The sequence below is a fragment of the Xiphophorus couchianus genome, chromosome 5 (genome assembly GCF_001444195.1).
Source record: "Xiphophorus couchianus chromosome 5, X_couchianus-1.0, whole genome shotgun sequence".
NCBI classification, from domain to species: Eukaryota; Metazoa; Chordata; class Actinopteri; order Cyprinodontiformes; family Poeciliidae; genus Xiphophorus; species Xiphophorus couchianus.
Genome location: NC_040232.1, coordinates 28,070,449 through 28,089,624, shown reverse-complemented (window position 1 = coordinate 28,089,624; position 19,176 = coordinate 28,070,449). Strand labels below are relative to the sequence as shown.

At 40.2% G+C, this 19,176-nt stretch overlaps 1 protein-coding gene across 2 annotated transcripts; it reads right to left on the bottom strand.

The window, feature by feature from the left end:
- Nucleotides 1–469: 469 nt before the first annotated feature.
- On the bottom strand, nt 470–18,768 carry rgl3a (ral guanine nucleotide dissociation stimulator-like 3a). Of its 2 annotated transcripts, XM_028018836.1 has the most exons (17): nt 18,257–18,768; nt 17,157–17,422; nt 11,496–11,785; nt 8,149–8,193; nt 7,855–8,024; nt 7,536–7,687; nt 7,127–7,438; nt 6,942–7,045; nt 6,777–6,861; nt 3,982–4,068; nt 3,864–3,896; nt 3,471–3,592; nt 3,293–3,388; nt 3,087–3,198; nt 2,730–3,014; nt 1,792–1,906; nt 470–1,485 (listed from the first exon to the last, which is right to left on the bottom strand). In XM_028018836.1, the coding sequence occupies exons 2-17, from the start codon at nt 17,346–17,348 to the stop codon at nt 1,331–1,333; spliced, it is 2,355 nt and encodes a 784-aa protein (XP_027874637.1). In that variant the 5' UTR covers nt 17,349–17,422; nt 18,257–18,768; the 3' UTR covers nt 470–1,330. The 2 variants fall into 2 exon arrangements, with proteins under 2 accessions (XP_027874637.1, XP_027874638.1); XM_028018837.1 differs by lacking the exons at nt 17,157–17,422; nt 18,257–18,768 and adding an exon at nt 12,798–13,034 and having other exon boundaries at nt 471–1,485.
- Between the last annotated feature and the right edge of the window lie 408 nt (nt 18,769–19,176).

Genomic DNA, 19,176 nt, shown 5'->3' with positions numbered 1-19,176 from the left:
AAAAACCAAACTCCTCCATATATTAACCCAGGTGTTTGTAGATCCTACACATGACAGGAATCTTTTTAGCAACAAATCTACATGCGCTCAATAAATCGCTGCAGTCCGACTGAAACCTACAACTTGGAAGGCTGAGACACATTTACAAAATTCAAATCAACGTGAAAATCCTTCATAACTCTGGTTTTGTTTTAAAAAGGACCAGAGGAGCTGTTACTGGGAAGATCTTTCCGCTTTCTGTACCTTATCAATACAGGTCAGATCGTAACAGAATAAAAACAGGCTCAAACATTTTCTCACACTGCAAAAACAAACTCACATAGCATTTTTTTTGTCTAGTTTCTAGTGCAAATGTCTTAGTACCCTTTAAAAATAAAAAAAACCCCTAACTTTTCAGCAAGGTAAGAGTTTGTTTTCAGTCAATAATTCTTTAACATTAATTTGAAAAAAGTACTATTTCCACTGGCAAGTTATTTTACTTATAACAGGGGGACATTTTCTTGTTATAAGTGAAGTAATCTGCCAGTGGAACCAGTATTGTTTCATCCATATTAAGGAATTATTGATTTAAAACAAGCTTCTGTATCTTGCTAAAGTTAGTTGTAGATTAGTTTTGTCTTACTTCAAGTGGACTAATATATTTGCACTAGAAACTAGTCAAAAAAAACCTTGATATTTTTGTGTTGTTGCAGCACATTGTGCCACCATTGCTCTGACACATGAATACTGAAGTGTGTTAAATAATTTAAACAGTTAAAATTACATTTAGATTGTATAAAATATTTAAATTTTCAACTAAAAGACATGTGAATGTTCATGAGTTTCTCTCAGGACAATGTTTCTGTATCCAAGGAGTGTTACAAATATAAAAACATGGTCTGGTTTCATATTGGATCTGTCCGAACTCGCTAACCAGTGAACGTCAGCAGCTCTTGTTACGCTTTCAGATTATCTGGGTGAAGCAAAAATGCTTCTGTAGTCATTCAGGAGTTTCCACTGATGAGTCAAACTCAGGACTGCTGATGATTTCCTCCACATGGGATTCAGATCCCACTACCGTCCAATATCCCACACTACTAGAAATCCTGGATGAACATCTGGATTATTCTGGTGTCATCTCTCCTCTCACAGAGCAGGTTTTCTCTCGCTCTGCTGGTAAAGTGAGAACTGCTCAGAGTTATTCTTCAGTCAGAGTCAGTCAGACACACTGACGGTCTTTGCGGGGATGAACAGAAACAAGGAGGAGCCTCGGATGCATCTCAGGTCTTCTGACACAGACGAGGAGATGCAGTCAGTCAGTAAATATTCGGCCTGTGCAGAAGCTTGTCGTTCATTTGACGTGCCGGCCCCTGGGTCGAGCGCCGGGGCTGGAGAAGTAGCCAAACTGTTTCCCGTGGCTCCTCCAGCGCTGCCGCAGCACAAAGTCGTAGTTGGCCGAGGTGCACATGGCGTAGAAGACGTTGGCATTGTCAGGAATGTGAAGCTCTGAGGAAAACAAAACACATGTGAGGAGTTGCTCGGTGTGTCCTGTGTCGTCTAGATTTGATTCAGAAAATCTTTATTGTTTTTTTTTTTTTTTGGCAGCAAGAACAACAAAATCAAGAACTTTTTGAACAAGACTTTGTTTTTGTTTAAATACTGAATTCAATTAAAACAATACTTTTTATACAAGCAGTTTAAAAGTTGTTTAGTTTAGAAGGGAACAGTGGTCCGATAGGAACCTGTAATATTAATAATGATCTAAGCAGAAATATTCCAGCTATTCAGACAGACTGAAGTGCAGATGCTCACCTCTCCCATGGTTGAGCAGCTGGTAGAGGCCGAAGTCGCTGCTCCTGAAATCCTCCATGTTGTGTTTCTCTAGAGCTCTCTGGATCACCTGCGGCGTGTGGTCCTGGCTGGTCAGCTGCACAGAAAACAGGAAGACTTCTTCAATGTAGTTACTGGATAGAAAACTCAATCCTGATATTAGCTTAATTATCTTAATGTTTAATTTGCAACTACAGAACAAATACAAATGAATAAATTAGGAACGCATGATACGCAGTATATCTACACTAATATGTTGGCTGATGTTAGTTATTTTTCAACCAATTGGTATCAGATTGGGTTGATATTAATGACCAATATTATTTTTATCTTGCTTTTTGTTTCTGGAGTAGAGGAGGTTGGTCGTGGTATTTGTTTAGTCATGAGATTGATGCAGCAAAGAATTGTGGGAAGTTAAGCGAAGCAGAGAGGCAGTTTCTATTTTAAAGATTAGTGAAATATATACAGTATGCAATGTCTGTAAATATCAGAAATTGCAGCAACATTAATATCTGATATCTACATCGGCCCAAATTTGTATATTGGTGCATTCAGAAAATATTGCAATTATTTTTAAATTGTTTTTAATGCACAATATTACATTGTCTGCTACTATTACAATAACAGTAATAAACTTCATTTCATTCTTAATTTGTTATTCATACAGAAAAATTGACAGAAATAAAAAAGTGAATTATTCCTTTGTCTTTTATTTTGTTCAAGCAAACACTGCTCAACAATAATAAATTCTTTAAAAATTCTAATTAATTCTCAACAATGTTATTTCATTATTTTGAAGTAAATTCTAAATTGAGTGGTCCTTATAATTGGCAACCATAACAGAAGAAAAGCAAGAATATATATATATATATAATTTTTTTTCTGACTGAAACAGATCTCCAGTAGTTTGGTCAACGTACCAGGATGCTCTTGTAGACGTTTCCGTTGCTGACACACTCCACCGTGACCCTGATGATACACGAGTCTGTGATCTGTTTGTTGTAGAGAGGCAGCACGGCCTGAGGAGAGCAGGTGGACTGCAATGAAGACGACGACGACGATGAGGAGGACTCTGGGCTGAGCGCCAGAGAAGAAGAGGAGAGGTCAGGCTGCGAGGAGCAGCAGGATGAGCTGGAGAGTCTCGGTGAGGACGAGGAAGACATGGAGAAGTCCTCCGCTACGTTGTGAAGCGAGCCTGGGAGAGACTGAAGCCAAGGGAGAAAATGTGAGTTTATTGGAGCCCGAGCAGGAGTCTGGACACCTTAGGGCTCTTTTACCTTCAGTTTGAGCCTGAAGGGTGAAGGCTGAGGCGTGGAGAGGTCCTCCAGGTCTGAACCACTGGACCCAGACGACGACACGCTGATCTGATCCGAGTGCGATGTTCGCAACCTGCACATAAAACAAACAAAAAAAGTTACTCTAAAAAAACTGACAGCAACCAGTAGTTAATTTGAGTTTTGACAGCTGATCTTTCAAAACTTACAAAGCGAGCTTATTGGCCAGCAGGCGGCGGCTCCAAGAGTTGGGAGAGCTGGGGCAGGGGTCAACAGGAGGCTCCAGGTCCCGAGACCGCTCGTAGCTACGGAAACAAAAAGACAACATGAGACATTGCAGGGTTTGGTGAAACCTTCATTAAAACCGTTTTGTTTTCCTGGTTTTACCTCTCCTGCTCCGTGAGCAGAGTGTGAGCCTGGAGCCAGGCTGTGAGGTCAGAGTTCACCGAGAGGCTGTAGTGGGAGCAGAAAGCCTGCAGCTGTCGAATCTGAGAGACGATCTCATACTCCTAAAGGAAGCAAAGTTAAAAACACTGAATAATCCATGAAACATATAAAACTGATAATAAATCAAATTCTGAACACGTCATAAAAAGCCAGAAGTATCCACACTCTTTACAGAGTCTGAAGCTCTTTTTAGTCAATTTTGATTGAAAATATAAATGAAAAGTTTGACTGTTAAAGATCCATTCACTTATAGTAGGAGTGCTGCAAACCACAATTCTTTCAATTTATTCAAACAGATATTCCTATGAAGCGCCACTAGGGGGCAGAACTTACCCGTCTCCGTTTCTCAAAGTTGATGAGATTCTCCTGTAAAAAAATTAAATAACCAAAGTTATAATGGGACCAGACAGCTCTGAATTGGACCCTAGAGAAGAGTAGGAAAAGAACCGACCTCCACAGTGTCGGTCAGCGCCGTGTCCAACATGGTGAGGACCGTCAGGTACGTCCCCAGGTACGGCACCACCCCGCAGCTGAAGCTCTGAGGGAGAAAACAAACATTATGCATGATGCACACACAGAAAAAAAACTAGAAATATAAAATATTCTGACCTGAGGTTTTCATTTCTTCATAAAATAAAAGTATTTTAAACAACGACATTTGCTGCTCTGCCTGAAACATTGAATATGATGCGAAACATTTTCCACAACCACCAGCCTGCAATAATTATAATAAATGTAGGAATCACTTTTTTAATTCCTTTACCTTTGTGCTGAACTTGTAAATATTTTCCATTTTCAAGCACAAAAAGAAGAGGAGGAAGCTTAAAACACCAAATCAGCTTAAGGGAAGTAGATCTGATGATTCAGGAAGACATTTAAAGACTTTATGTCACACATTTCTCTACCAGCTGACACATTTATTCTATTTCAGTGGTCAGAACTGAAATTTGGGAAGTGAAAGGGAATTTCAGAGTAAATCGCGGGGTTTCCTTTCACAGTGGGTCTAGACCAGGGGTGGGCAATCCTGGTCCTCGAGGGCCGGTGTCCTGCAACTCTTGCAAGTCTCCCTGGTCCAACACACTTGAATCCAGCAGCTGAATCACCTCCCAAGTGCAGTCAGGTTCTCCAGAGTCCTGCTAATGACCTCATTATTTGACTCAGGTGTGTTGAAGTGGAGATGCATCTAAAAGTTGCAGGAGTCCGGCCCTCGAGGCCTGGAGTTGCCCACCCCTGGTCTAGACGCAGTCATGACTTACAGCTATGTGCGGCACTGCTTTCACGATGACTCCTCTGTTACAGGGAGAGGACAAGAGTCGTGTCAACGCTCGTGAATCAAAGCGAGGCGACAACAAACAAGTGGACGCGTTATATAATCGTTTCCTGCATGGCTGAGTGGAGCAGGGGATGAGGGAGGGTGCAACATGACCAGTTTAGCTTCAGCCATTGTGCAACATTAGAGGGCAGGTTTTATAAAAACTGGAGTATCTGACTGTAGAGTCACTAAATACACATCCTTATCGGCTGTTGCTCACAGTAACAAAAGAAAAGGTGAAAAGTTATCTAATATGTGAAACACCTTGAGCAATAAAAAAAGTTCACCTGGCAACCAACAAATGGATGTTATGTGTTGAGGAAAGCTGCAGGTTCAGAGAAATGTCTGCTTGCTCTGCACCATTAAATAAAACATGCAGGATCTAGTGATTTACTTGTTGCCGTCCCAGATTCAGCATCGGCCCTTGTCTTTGCACGGAGATGATAAATGAGACTCCTCAAGTCAGAGCAGTTTCACCCAATTCCTTCCTGTTGTGCATTTGCTGACATAAAGCCGCTTCTCAATATTCTTTTGTTGCTCTGCTCCCATCCAGACCAGCCATTCCCAGGACTGGTTCTATTGGAAGTTTCTTTGGTTTGAACTGGATATTTCCAGTCACAGCTGGCTAACGGGGTTTCTATAGATGAATATGCCGAGGTGTTAAAACCTCTGGGATTTTCATTGAGACCGTTTTAATCAAAATTAAAAATAACCTGGAAATATATTGAACATTAGCACTCAATCATAAGAGCTATAAAATTTCAAAACGTCCCAGTATAAAATAAAATTTAAGACAGTGGTTATTTTTTTCAATTGAAAAGACAGATATTAAAACAACAACAAAAAATAAACAACACCTTTATGGTGGAGAAGTGTTTAAAACCAAAACAAATGTATGCGTGATAAGCTGCTTCCCTGAAAACAGAGTTGTTGCAAAAGACATCGCTTTATAAAAATTAGTGTTTTTTTCTAACATAGTAATAAAATATCTCTTAGGTGCTTTTTTTTTTGTCTTTCACAGACTACCTTTAGAGGAAAGTAGGGAAAACTGAGATAGTCAAATTTTCAACTTATAACAGGAAAGCTGGAAGGATTACAGCAAAATTGCTCCATTTTATCAGCCATCAACCTGGATTTTTAAATACTTCAGCCTTTTGGAAACCTCATAGTTAAGGAAAAAATCTACATTCCCAACAGGATGAGCATAGAGACTTCTCCCTTTTGATGCTAGCTGTGCAAAATTTGAAAATCGCCAATATAAGACGCTAAAGGCTGCTTAAAATGCTATGTTACGGCAACCGTTCAACCAACTCAAGATATAAATCATTGATTTTTCACAGCGGGGGTCGCGAGAATAAAATCTTTTCGGTGTTATTTTTGTATTTTCTTTTATTTTGACAATTAAAAAGAAAGAAATCAGAATCAACCAAAATCTTTGCAAAAACCAAAACCCGAAGGTCAGAAATCAGCATGAAATTGTGATCAGTGAAGCTGATTGATTGTTTTTCCTCTTGTTCGAGTGAAAAACATGGGCAGCAAAATCAGACGCCTTACTATTGAGCCAAAACTTTAGCTGTGGTGTTCTGTAACAAACTAAATCCTGGGCAGGAATCATTTCTCTTTACATGGTCAGAATCGGGACTTTCTGCTCCAGTTACTTGCAAACACAAGCAGTTTTACTTTGTCAGATAAGTTTATGTCGGGTTACTAGAGTGCAACTTTTCAGTGGTTATCACAATTGTCAGATAAGGGTTTTCTGATAAACGCAGCTCAGTTCTGCTGAAATGCAGCTCAGTTCTGCTGAAACAACATTTAAAGAATATACCAGATTTGTTCTTCATTTGTATTCCATGTTATTTGAGAGTGAAGCCAATTTAAAATTTGATGTTTCAATCCAAGTTTCTTAAATGTATGAGGATGAAAAACATGTTTACCTCAACTAGTATCTCTCCGTTTGTGAGGACACAGTTCTCATCGGGAAACGTCTCACACAAGTGATCAAAGACAGTCATGCTTTCCCTAAAAGAAATATTCAATTCATTGGTTAATTCAGATTCTCGGAGTCATAATCCTGACGCTTTCTGAAAACATCAGCACACCTGCTCACAGCGGCCCAGGTCCTCTTGAGGCGGTACACTGCGTTTGACTGCAGGGCGGACAGGATGGCTTTCAAAGACGAGAAGTTCTTCAGCTGTCTGCACTCCTGTGGAGAAACAATGCTGCTTACTCTGCAGGTCAACATAAACTGTTGTTGAACTTTGTGGCGATTTGTCTGGATCCTGACCTGTGCGACAGCAATCCACCACTCGATGACGCGCGCCCTGTGAACCGGACTGGCGTTCGAGCCGTGAGGCGAGCCGGGTGCCGAAGACGGGTACAGAAAGGTGGAGGTCGAGGAAGGGGACAAGACGGGAGAGGAAGTGTATGGGCTGGGTGAGGATGGGCAGAGGAGGGAAGTGATGACACGGTTCGTCACTGCGTTGAACTGGGAAATGGTGGCTCGGACCGTCGGCGCCAGATTGCGGTTTTCCTTCTTGTCACGCTGCGACCAGATGCAGCCCAGGCAGTGGAACGGCTCCACTTTCACAAACAGCTCCTGCAGGATTGGTGGGGACATTAAGGAGAAGTCGTACGAGATTAATCCATCAATCAAACTCCATCACAGACTGTGGATTTGTGTGTGTGTTACATACGGCGTCCAATCTGGTGAGCTGCTCTGCTACGTCTCTAACTGGGAAGTCCAGGAAGTTGTGTTTGTCTGGTTTAGAGGACATTTCTCCTCCATCACCGAGTTTGCAGCGCTGCAGGGATGCACTGAGCTGTTCTGATACGGAGCGGCGGCAATCTGTCAAAACACAACATAAATGAGAGAAATGAATGATCAGCAGGTCACCACAGGGCTTCGCAGAACCTACTCCTTAGTCTTGTCTGGATTTTGTGAGATGGATCGACACAAAGTTGAGTTGAAAAGACTGATTGGTTTTTTCTTTGTTCAATTGTGCATGCCACTACCTTGTTCCTGGAGTCTCTTGAGCAAAGCCTCAGCAGTCGAAAGCAAACGTCTGAAGCAGAGTCGATGGCGTAGGTGGGAACACAGAAGCCTCAAGGCCTGGTACTGAGGCGGGTCCTGGAAGTCGGTGCTGTATTCCTCCAGCCACAGCCGGACCACCGGCAGAGCAGGACTGAAGAGCAGCAGAGGGAGGAACAAAACACGTAAAGCTTAGAAATTAAGTCACAGCTGCTTGTTGTGCAGGTGAGCTGATGAAGCTCTGATGTTGAAGCCAGGATAGCTGGGACTGAACTCACCTGTGCAGACTGACTGCGTTGTCCAAGTTAGCAAGCGCTTTGTCTCTGAAGGGAAAAGGAAACGGTAAAGCTTATCAGCTGAACTATAAATCAAGACATCATCAGATAAAAGAAAAAAAAACATGGCAGCTAAGTAGTGACAGAAATCATCCTGTAAACAACAGAGACCACTACAGCAGAATGGCCAGGCTGTCCATCCTGTGGAAATGTCCTGCAACACTCCTCCATCCCCACAGAGATGTTGGCCTTGGCACAGAGCGTAAACAGAGACCCGTCTTCCTCTGGGATTTATAACCCTGCCATAAAACATAGGTGCAGTAAAACTAAAGTATCGCTCCATGTTGTCTGCGTCGCAGAAACTGAGCTGCAGTTTTACAACAAGATCCTGATGTTTATGGCATTGATATGCGATTGAAAACAATCAAAAAACTAACAGACGTGGAGCAATGCTCATGTTGCTGATAAAATACAGCTTATGGGAAACTACAGCATAATATTTAGTGGCAATCAGACGTACGCAAACACTCATGACGAACTTGGCTATTTCATTGATGTTTTTCAACTATTATTTTTCATACAGACTCAAATTTATAGATCAACAACTAATATTTGGATAAGACCCCCCTAGCAAGTTGCATCAGCAAGTTCTTTGAAGTGGGTTGATTTACTTTAAAAGATTTAGTGGAGCTCAATAAAACATATTAGTTCACAAGCTTTGAGCAAATGTTTTTTACAAACGTTTTTCAGAAGGTTTGAGGGCAGGAACATTTCAGGTTCGGACTCTGGTGGCCGAACCATGTGAGAAAGACGTCTCCTGTTCCTTGAACCACTCTACCACAATTTGAGACGTCATCTTGGAATATAACCTGGTCATTTAGTTTACTCAGGTAGTCGGCTGACCTCATGATGGACCTGACCAAGAACAGAAGCCCTAGAGCACAACACAGGCTTATATGGTAGAAATGCTCTGTCACTATTAAAAACAGCCCTGTGTTCTGTTATTTCTCCTTTATTTGCTTTCACCAAACAGTTTAATGACCACCATTCACGTGTTTTTAGGATTCTCCACTTGACTTCCAGTTTTTAACAAAGCCTTGGTCAGTTTTTAACCCAATTTTAGCAGATCTTGCAACTCATTAAAGGTTTTTTTTACTTTTTGATGCCAACTATTTGACCCTTCTTAACACAGACTTAGTTGTTGCCAGCTGAAAGATAACTGTCTATGCAGTAATTACCCAGTAGGAGGATCTGACCCATTTAGCCAGTTAGATCCAAGCGGCAACTTTTTTGTGGCCTGGCACAGTACACCAAAACCACCGTGGATGTTTGTTTAGGATCATCCTCTCATTGAAACACCAACCAAATATCTGAAATGAAATCCATAAGATGTAGGAAGGCCAGTGAAGCTGGTTTCAAAAGGCCAGCACTGACCTAGAAAGACACGTCTGACCTAAAATGGACTCCTTCAAGCACAAATTTAAAACCCAACACCGCTGGACCCATTGTCAAGCATGGCAGAAGCTTTGTAGAAGAGAAATTTATAAAAACTAGGTTCCACGACTAAATTCTTAAACTTGACTTCAATCAGCAGCTAATCTGTTGAAATCTGGCTAAAGTTGTTAAACCACTCCAAAAAAAGTTTAAATGCATCTTTAAGAGTTCACAATTGTAATAAAATTGACACCAATGATGAGTAAGCAGCAGAGTTATATAATCTAATGACAGTGATAGAAATGGAACATCCTGTATTAAATCCTGTTGGGATAACACCTTTTCCAGTTTGCTGTGACCTCGTCCACTGAAGCTTACAGGAAGCCTGCCGCCACCAGCACAGCTCCGATGAGGGCGGCTGTCTGACGAACAATAAATCTACCAGTGCACCAATTAAAGCAAGCAGCTGTTTGAAGCTTTTGCAGCAAGACGTGCAAAGGCTTTTTAGGCCTTTTAGGAGTCGCTTCAGGACAAAATGTAATGAAACACTCTTTCTAAGACATTCCAGCAGGGAAAAAAAAAAAAAAATCAAACCAGGTACGCCGCTGGGCGTGGAGGGTGTAGTCATGAAGCGCTCACAATACAACAAAGCTCAGGAAGCTTTGTTTACCTCGTGACAATAAAGCCTGCCCTAGAAACCAGCAGAGATTTGTTCTGAGAACAGCTGATGGGCCGTGAGGAAACTGCTGTCTGTGTTGAAAACTGATACGCGCATCTGGCCAGTCATAAACCCTTCTGACGCAGACGCTGCGCTAACGTTTGACGGCAGTGACGACCTCCCTAAAAATTGCTGCAAGCTGGGGAAATAAATCAATGTCAGAAAAGTTTGAAAGCAAATACAGCGAACATCTCTGCGTCACAGCTCCAGATAAGAGGAGGTTCTGTTATGGCACGGCTGTTTTTAAAATCGTAAATGTAAAATTTTTATTCCTGATTAAATTATAAAACATTATAATCCACCAAGATCGATTTATATATTATGAAGCCTTAAAAAAAGGAAGGAAGGAATAAAGGACACAAAGGAAAGAAAAACACAAGGAATGGTGAATGAAAGCACAATTAAGGAAGAGCACAAGGAAAGACTGGACACCAGGAAGGAAGGGAGGATGCAAGAAAAGAAGGGCACAAGTGAGGAAAGGCGGTACAAGACATGGGGGGTATTGGAGTGGGCAATACTGTATCGTTTACTGTTATTGATAAATTTCAATTAATGATGTTAAAATGAAACTGACAGTATTTTACAGTACTCTGTTTTTTTCTCTATAATTTGTTCCACAAAAATCTGTGAATTTGAAAATATTGAATGCAACTAGTAGAGCGTTTAAATCCTGTTTCTTTAAGTAAGTGGTGTGATAAAATTCTAACTCTGTATCACCCTCTTCTAAGAGGCATTATTTAAGAAAATAAGGACAAAAAGGAAGAAAAAAAATTATAAAAAGGAGGGAAGAACGTAACAATGGAAGGACAGAAGAAAGTGAAGGTGGAAGGCTGAACAACCTTTGTACGATCCAGTTGGGAATAAAGCCTTAAGCTGATTTTTTTTTTTTCCAATTCGGTTATTTTCTTCATCAGTACTTATCCTAGCTAAAAAACATACTCTTATCAAATTTCATGCTTTTCCAGACAGCTTATGAATAAATTGTTATTCACAAACAATGTAGGATTAGGATGACTTGTAGAAAATGTCAAACTATTGTTTTTTCGTCCCTCCTGCACACTGACTGTTTTCTGTTAAACAGATCAGTCTAAATCAAGCAGCAACAATGAGCTCATATAGCGGCTGGGAGAGCGGCTGACTGGGCCCTCATGGTTTCTGTTAGCACCCGCCTCAGTTCAGTGAAAGCCCACAAGTTCACCTCTGAAACAGCAGTTCGATGAAGGCGCCGGTGGAGGTGAAGGCCCGGTACATGGAGAAGAACACCCGGATGAAGTCGGGCTCCCGGTGCTCTGCGTCCAGCAGGTGGGACACCAGGCGCTCCAAGGTGGCGGCCTTCAGCCTGCGAACCTTCACCGTGTGGTACTGGACGCAGCCGAAGGCCGGCGAGAGGTCAGGGGAGTCGGAGCCCGGCGGGACGGGCTCCCTTCGAAGGGTGATCCCAAAAATGGCCCCGTCCTCCTCCTCCTCGCCCCACTCCTGCACTGGTTCCTGCAGGAAAGAAAAATTTTTAAAAAAATGAAATTGAGTCAACACAAACACTGAGGGAAAATTAGCACAAAATAAAAATGTTTTCCATAAACATGGAGCTGCTTTATAAGATGTACTTGGAATTGGATTCAGCTGAAACTGTACCTGGATGGTTCTCATTCTTAATATTCCTTGACGCAGCATTTAAGTACTAGGAGAGGACAGAAACTGCAAAGTAACCGATGACTCAACGGTTCATTGATGCCGCTTATGTTTTTAAAACACAGACACTGTTAGATTCCCCATGTTAGAATCTGTTCATTTCCTCTGCATCGGTTTAATGAAACAGGGTACTGCATCAGGCTCAATCTCTCATTACACCACATGGACTGGACATTTTATTACAATATTTGATCAAATGTATTGGAATTAAGTATTTCAGAATTCCCCACAGGCTTTTTGACAATAAATCTATAAATTCATATTGTCAAGAGCCTTACAAACACCAATACTGTTTAAAAATAAAACTTGCACAAACTGTACTTCATTATATCTGTTACACTAAATGTATGAAGAAAGTTGCAATTTTAGATTGGTGGTTTTAAAACACATCTACACATAATCTCCAGTGAGACAAGTTGATGTTTATATGTTCCCCGACAAATGAATAATTCACATAATCAGGCATTATTTTCTAACAAATGTTGACTAAATAAAACGCAAGGATGACCATGAAGTGAAATAATTTAACTAAAAAAAGTAAGCTTTCCTGGCTTCGTATGAGCACTGGTTGGCAACATGTCGCTGTACATGAAGTCTTATTTTGGCACACATGTATTAGAGAAGCAAAGAGTGCAACAAGTTGCAACCAGAGCGTTCAGCACGGCGGTGCAGTGATTTATAACCCTGTTAAGTCAATGCAAGCATTTGTCAGCACGTCAACAGAAACACTCAGATTCACACTAACATAAAAACACAATTAAGATTCCTGGTTTTGCTTAAAGGTCAAATAACTAAAGTTAAATTTACATACCATCGATAACTGCCATTTTCCCATGTTTTGACAGGAGATGCGGTGAATAAATCCTTCTAAGTTTTGCTCCTGGATCTCAACGTAAACTGCGGGTAGTTAGGAATAGAGCCGCTTTCTCCGACTGTGGACTCGACTTTGAAGTAAACTTAAAACATCCATGTTATCAAAACTAACAAAAAATATTAAAAATGATTCAATAGGTTGATCTCCTCGTAAAGCACCGAGATACTGAGGAGAAAGAAGTCTGCAACAACGTTTTGTCTGAGGTGGGCGGAGCCAGAAAGCAGGTGTGGGCGGGGCCAGTGCAGGCTGACCAATAAGCGGTTAGGAGCAGATGACAGCAGGTGTGCTGATGTTGATACTGAAGCCACTGGCATTGTTTGGAGGACTATTATTATACTGACAGCAAACTGATAATAGTAGTTGAAGTACCCGTGTAAATCCCCTCAATTGTTTAAACGTCAGTTTTAAATGAGGAATAAAGCAAAACCTATCAATTCATTCAACCTTTAAAATAAAGGGAAAACCTATTTCACTGGAATATAACATATACTGTTCAGTAGCTACTCCATGTTCAAAAACAAAAAATAAAAATGCCAGGAAAGGAGCCACAGTTGCATGTCTTCTCTAATTCTCTCTCTGACTTTTCAGGTGAAACAAAGTACAACTTCCTTTATCTAAAATATTTTACATTTATTCCACATTTTATTCCTTTTACTAAAAAAGAAACCAATAACAAAAAGTGCTTACTCTAACAGCGGCTTGCAGGATGTCTGCTGGACATAAGCACAACGTCGTCCTCCTGCTGAGATATATAGATGCCTATCCTGTCACTGAAAATGGGAAGTGCGGCGATTAACTTTGTTTACAAGCTAAAATCATTCAGCTGGGTTTCTATGATCCATCTAGTAGACTGTAAATCATGCGCATAGATTTTACAACAGCAGTGACAAACACTCTCATTGGTTTGCTGTATTCTCACAGATTGGTGTTGATTCTGTTTGTTGAATTGTCTTTGGATCAGTCATTAAACTTTCAACTTTCCAAAAATAAAAAGAACTTTCATTGTTTCCATGCTAAGATAACAAATAGTCATTTAAACCCAGGAACAAAACCTAAAGAGACAAAATATAAAACAGATTTTAAACTTTAAAGTTATTAAAACATTAAGACTTGTTATTTGTCCCATAGTAAGTAACTTCAAACCCTATCCCAGAAGAGACAGATTTTATTTACTCTTGTCACTTTTATATTGTGTATAGTGTTAATTTTAACTTCACCAACCACTGGGAGAGAGTTTAGACTACAGTTGACATGTTTTATGTTAGAAAGTTATTCATTCATACATGCATTTTATTAACTTTTTACTTTTCTTTTAACATCAACATGGTTGTTTTAAAAATAATTTACCATAGAGATCTTAGTTTCACTTGTTAATTTGTTAAAACTTACAAGTAAAAAAGAAATCATCAACATATAAGTAGAAAGCTAAATAATACTGACATTTGATGACTGAGCCAAAATAAAAACAATTTCACCGAAAAAAAATATTTGACTCAAAGCTGAACCTACAACTTTGGACTTGTTCCAGGTACTTACTTATTTATGGCTAACAATCAGGAGAAAGATGATTCATAGAAAGAAATATAAGATAAATGATAGTTAATCAAATGCATCAAAGAAGTTGACTGTGGGCCAACTTTGTAGATAAGAAGGAAAACTGTAATAAAAATAGAAAGATGCTAAGCAGAGTCTTGTTGACATTCCTGCCTGTCACTTTCAGACAAAGTACTACGTCAAACAGGTCGGTTCTGATTCTAAAAATACTCGTATGACACACCACGGATGGCATCATGGGAAAACTTTTAGATTTAGTGCCTTTTATTACATTGTAAACACTTGCGTCACAGATTTGTGGATGTACTCGTGATAAAAGCAAATCTCTGAACAGCACCAGAAGAACTTTAATCGGGGTCAGGGTTCTGCTGCTCATTAAGTCAAAAGATGAATAATGAGCGTTTTGTTTGTCTAATGAGTTTCTGTCTCTCACGTTTCTCTAGCCTCAGCGATTCACAAAGGCCAAACAAAAGAGTGGCAGGAGAGACATCAATTAGTTCAAATTAGACACATGAAGGGTTGATGTGGTGGCGGGCCAAGAAGCCGGAGCGTGACTGCAGAAAAACATCAAACTCTTTCGTCTCTGCTTGATGACCAGGACCGTTTATTTCTGAAGAATAACTTCTCAAAAACCAAAGAAATGTTGACTGATTTTAGAGAGAAGACTCCACCAGGCCCTCCTGTTTTTATCCACAGACAAGCTGTTGAAGTTGTACAACGTTACCAAAACTTCAGAACAATTAACAGCCGCTTTGCCTTTAAGGCTGGTGCAGTATGTGCTATGGCTCACCAGCGTGTTTATGGTGAAAAGGTTTTACTTCTGTTTTATCAGGTCAGTTTTACCTTTTTTTTTATTTGTTGGTTTGAGTCATTCACTACAAAAATTTAAAAAAAAAACAGACTAAGCAGAATTGGAAAGATGTTCAGCAAATTTGTAAGTCCCAGTCAGTAGAACAACACAAGCTATCCATGCTGAGCCAAACTCTCCCCTCATCATTATTACCGTCTGCTCTCAGGTACATGCTAAGAAAGTGCAAAACCAAAAGATAACAATGTTCATTTGTCCCTCTTAGTTTCAGCCTCGTCAATAATTTGACCTCATAAGATCGACTGCAGTAGTCCATGTTTAAATCCTGGTTGTGTCATAAATGTGCTGGTTATTTTTTGGATTTAATTTTCTTCTTCATTATAACATTCATCTTGAAGCTAAACTGGTTAAAGTTCTCTAAATAATAATAATAATAATAATATTTGAAAAAAGAAATCTGTATTTCCTTCAGCTAAAACAAAAGAGCAGTCTATCTTCCTGGAAAATCTTCTACTTTGTGTTTCCTTATTGGTTTCCTGAAACTATATGAAATGATGCAATAATGAAAGTCCCATGACAAAAAAAGAAAGAATTTGCATTACAAACCGGCTGTCCGCCATAATAATCCAGGATAATAGCAAAAACATTTTTATTCTATTTTATGTTAAACTTGTAAAGAACATTTATTACACTTTTCTTTCACCTTGACTAATTTTTACATTTGGTACAAAGCCGTCTCCCATACCAGCTGGTTACATTTGGTACAAATATAGAAATTGGCAGCCTTTTTGGTACAAAACTTTATTTGTACCAACTAAAGTTGTTCAGACATTTCATTAGTTCAGACATTTGATTTACAGAATGATTTACAGTAATTTTTACTTCTAGTCTAGTCAGACTGAAAGGAAATATGACTGTGCCTCCAATAACGCTACACAATATCAGGAAAAGTTAAAAGAGAAACTATTGCAATTAAGTCACTTTTTCCAGACCCAACTAGTCCACAGTATCGTGCCTGGAAAACCTCTATTGAGAGGCATCCTTCTTACATTCCCAAACTGGAGTCTTTAGATGTTGAGGGACAAGAACCATGGCCTCAAGGATCCGTCTCCCATTCCAGCTGGTTCACCCTTTTGTGGCGCACGCTAAAGCTCAAGTCTTAAAGTTGCCAACCTTTAAGAATCACATTATCTGCTAAACTAAGTGATGAAATCCTGAGGTTCCCAAACAATCCTTTCTCTTTTCCACCACTGTGCTTTGAGATCCTCTCCATGAAGAGCTCCAGGTGCAGCCTTGGCAGAAGCCAACCTGCACTGGGAACAAGTTGGTTTTTTGTGGACACAGCTCTTGGATTTGGCATAAATGGATCCAATTACCATTTAAAGCACCACTTCTTTACTCCAGCTATACCTCCTCAAAAACAACCTTGAGCTTTCTCCAAGTCCACAAAACACACAACCAAACTCATGACCCCCTCAGCCTGTCCATGAGGGTACAGATCTGGGTCACTGATCCTTCTGGATAACAAGTTCAATTATTGCTATGTCACGTTGTCCCTTGCCCGCTACACAAATGGGTGTTTCTATGAAGTCCAAAAATCCAAGAACCAACCAAGTTTTAATAACCAGGTTCTTAAATAATGACATAAGGTGCATTCACACCAGCCTTGCTCAGTCCATTTTAATTGAACTCCAGTCCATTTGCCTAGAAACGGACTGGTTCGTTTGGGGAGATGTGAATGTACAATCGAAATCTGATTGTATCATAAAGACGAACTCTGGTCCACCTAAAAACCAAGGACTCAACCGCAGGTTAGGAGAGAAGATATGCTGATACTTTGCCTTTATTGAACTATTCCCCATCCAAAGTATCTAAGTCAAGAAGCCAGCTATAATGCTCTGTTTTCAAACGAGACTATCTTTATCCAGCCATACCTCATGTTGTCCCTCCGTGTCCAGCAGCTGGAAGCTCCTGAGCCACACTCCGGGCTCCGTGTCCATGTGGATGCCCCCGCAGTGATTGGACCTGAGCCACAGCAGCCTCTTCATCCAGCCCACTCTGCTAATGCTTCGCTGATGACTACAGGCTTCATCGTCGCCTCCGCACAAAGAAAGAGTGGTCCTCATTTCCCGGTTTGAGTCGGTCACGCTCACAGGCCCACACACCTCTCATAGGAGATCTCCCACACCTGCTGCCTCATCTGTGTTTGGGAGGAAAGTGTGAAAACGGGTGTACTCGTCTTATTTCAGCCAGTCAGAGTGATATTAGAGTCTGCAAGCATTTAAAAACAGCCACATATTTAACTATGAACTGCTCTTAGGTGGAAAACATGTTAGTGAATGAGCCAACATCTGAAATGTCAGCCTAAAATCACCCATCACTGCTCACCAACCAGAGTGCCATTTTATATCACTTATAACAAGGCAGTTTTGCCTGGTTATGCAAGTGAAATAATCTTCCAATTGTACTAGTACCTTTTCATATATATTAAGGATTTATTTACTTAAAATAAGCTCCTATTTCTTGCTAAGAAATAGCAAGAAATAGACGTAAGTTAGTTGTGTCTTATATAAAGTGTGCTAAGATATCTGCACTAGAAACTAGAACAAAAATACTTGGTGAGATTTTGTGGATTTTGCGGTGTATTTGGATCTAACTAAAAATAAACAAATGCCTGAAACATATTAATAAAGAATCTGTATAAAGTTCCCTTTTTCCAATGGTAAAACAAATAAACTACCTTTTTAACTATATTCTAATTTATACATTAGGTTATATTCAGTTTTTGTGCACTAATTACAAAAACAGTGTCAGTAATGGCCACTTAATCCAAGCTCTTGAGTACTATGGCAGTCATCAAAAATCATTTTCAGTTCCAGCTATGGCAGATATAATGCATAAATAACATTGATGTCTTTCATAAGGTGCATAATTACAAACAGAAAATTAAAAAAAATGAATAAATCCGAGCACAAAAGAGTGCAGATACACACACACACAAAAAAAAAAACACAGAAAACATGCATTTACTTAACTCTGTCCCGGCTCCTTTTGCCTGTCTGTCTGTCTGTCCACGTTCGGAGCTGCGTGTCTTCAGCCACAGCATTCACGCAGAAACAAGAGTGAAGCTCGGAGGAAAAGAATCTGGCATTTGTCTCTGAGGGCTGATTGTTCTGAGTCAGTGGGTGGATGATGCCTTGCGCATGAGTCCGTGGTAAAGGCCTCCTCCTTGTTTAGCTGCAGCCTACTCTGTTATGTGTAAAATTGCTGTTTTATCAAATCATTCCAGCTCAATGCTCTGCTCATGAAAACAATGCACAAACTCTGCCCTCATTTTCACTTCAGTCGTGCGTAAAAAAAACACGAGACTGTAGGTAAGTACGACGATTCTTTCGATGAAGGAATGCGCAAAAAATCTTAGAAATACTTTTGTTTTCCTATGAATAGAGTCGAAAACAGCGAGATCGTGGTTTTAAATAACTGACCTGTCCGTCACCTGGCGCAGTGACGAACAGGTGTGTCTCGATGACAACTCATGACAGTCGAAGCATTTAGGCTGAAAGCCGAACAGACTGGCATGTCTAAAAACCTGTTTGCGGGCCATTTCGATGAAGCAGCACACACACACACACACACACGCCCACGCACGCCACGTTTCAAACCGTGCGACAGGAAGGTCGGGAACTCTTCCCCCCACTGATTGGCTGATCAGAAACAGCATTACAGGTCACGCGTAACCTTCACCAGGATGGAAGGAGGCCCTGTCAAAGATGTGATTGTTTTGGATAATAGGTGTATCTCAATAAATATCATCAAAACTTTTATTTTAGGGATTTTGTTTGTAAGGTGAAACCTGAAAATCTTTATTCGTTATGGTCTGTATATAATGAAAAGTCAAATTCTACTTTCTCAGAAATTAATAATCTTACAGAGGACCAATCATTTAAAAAAAAA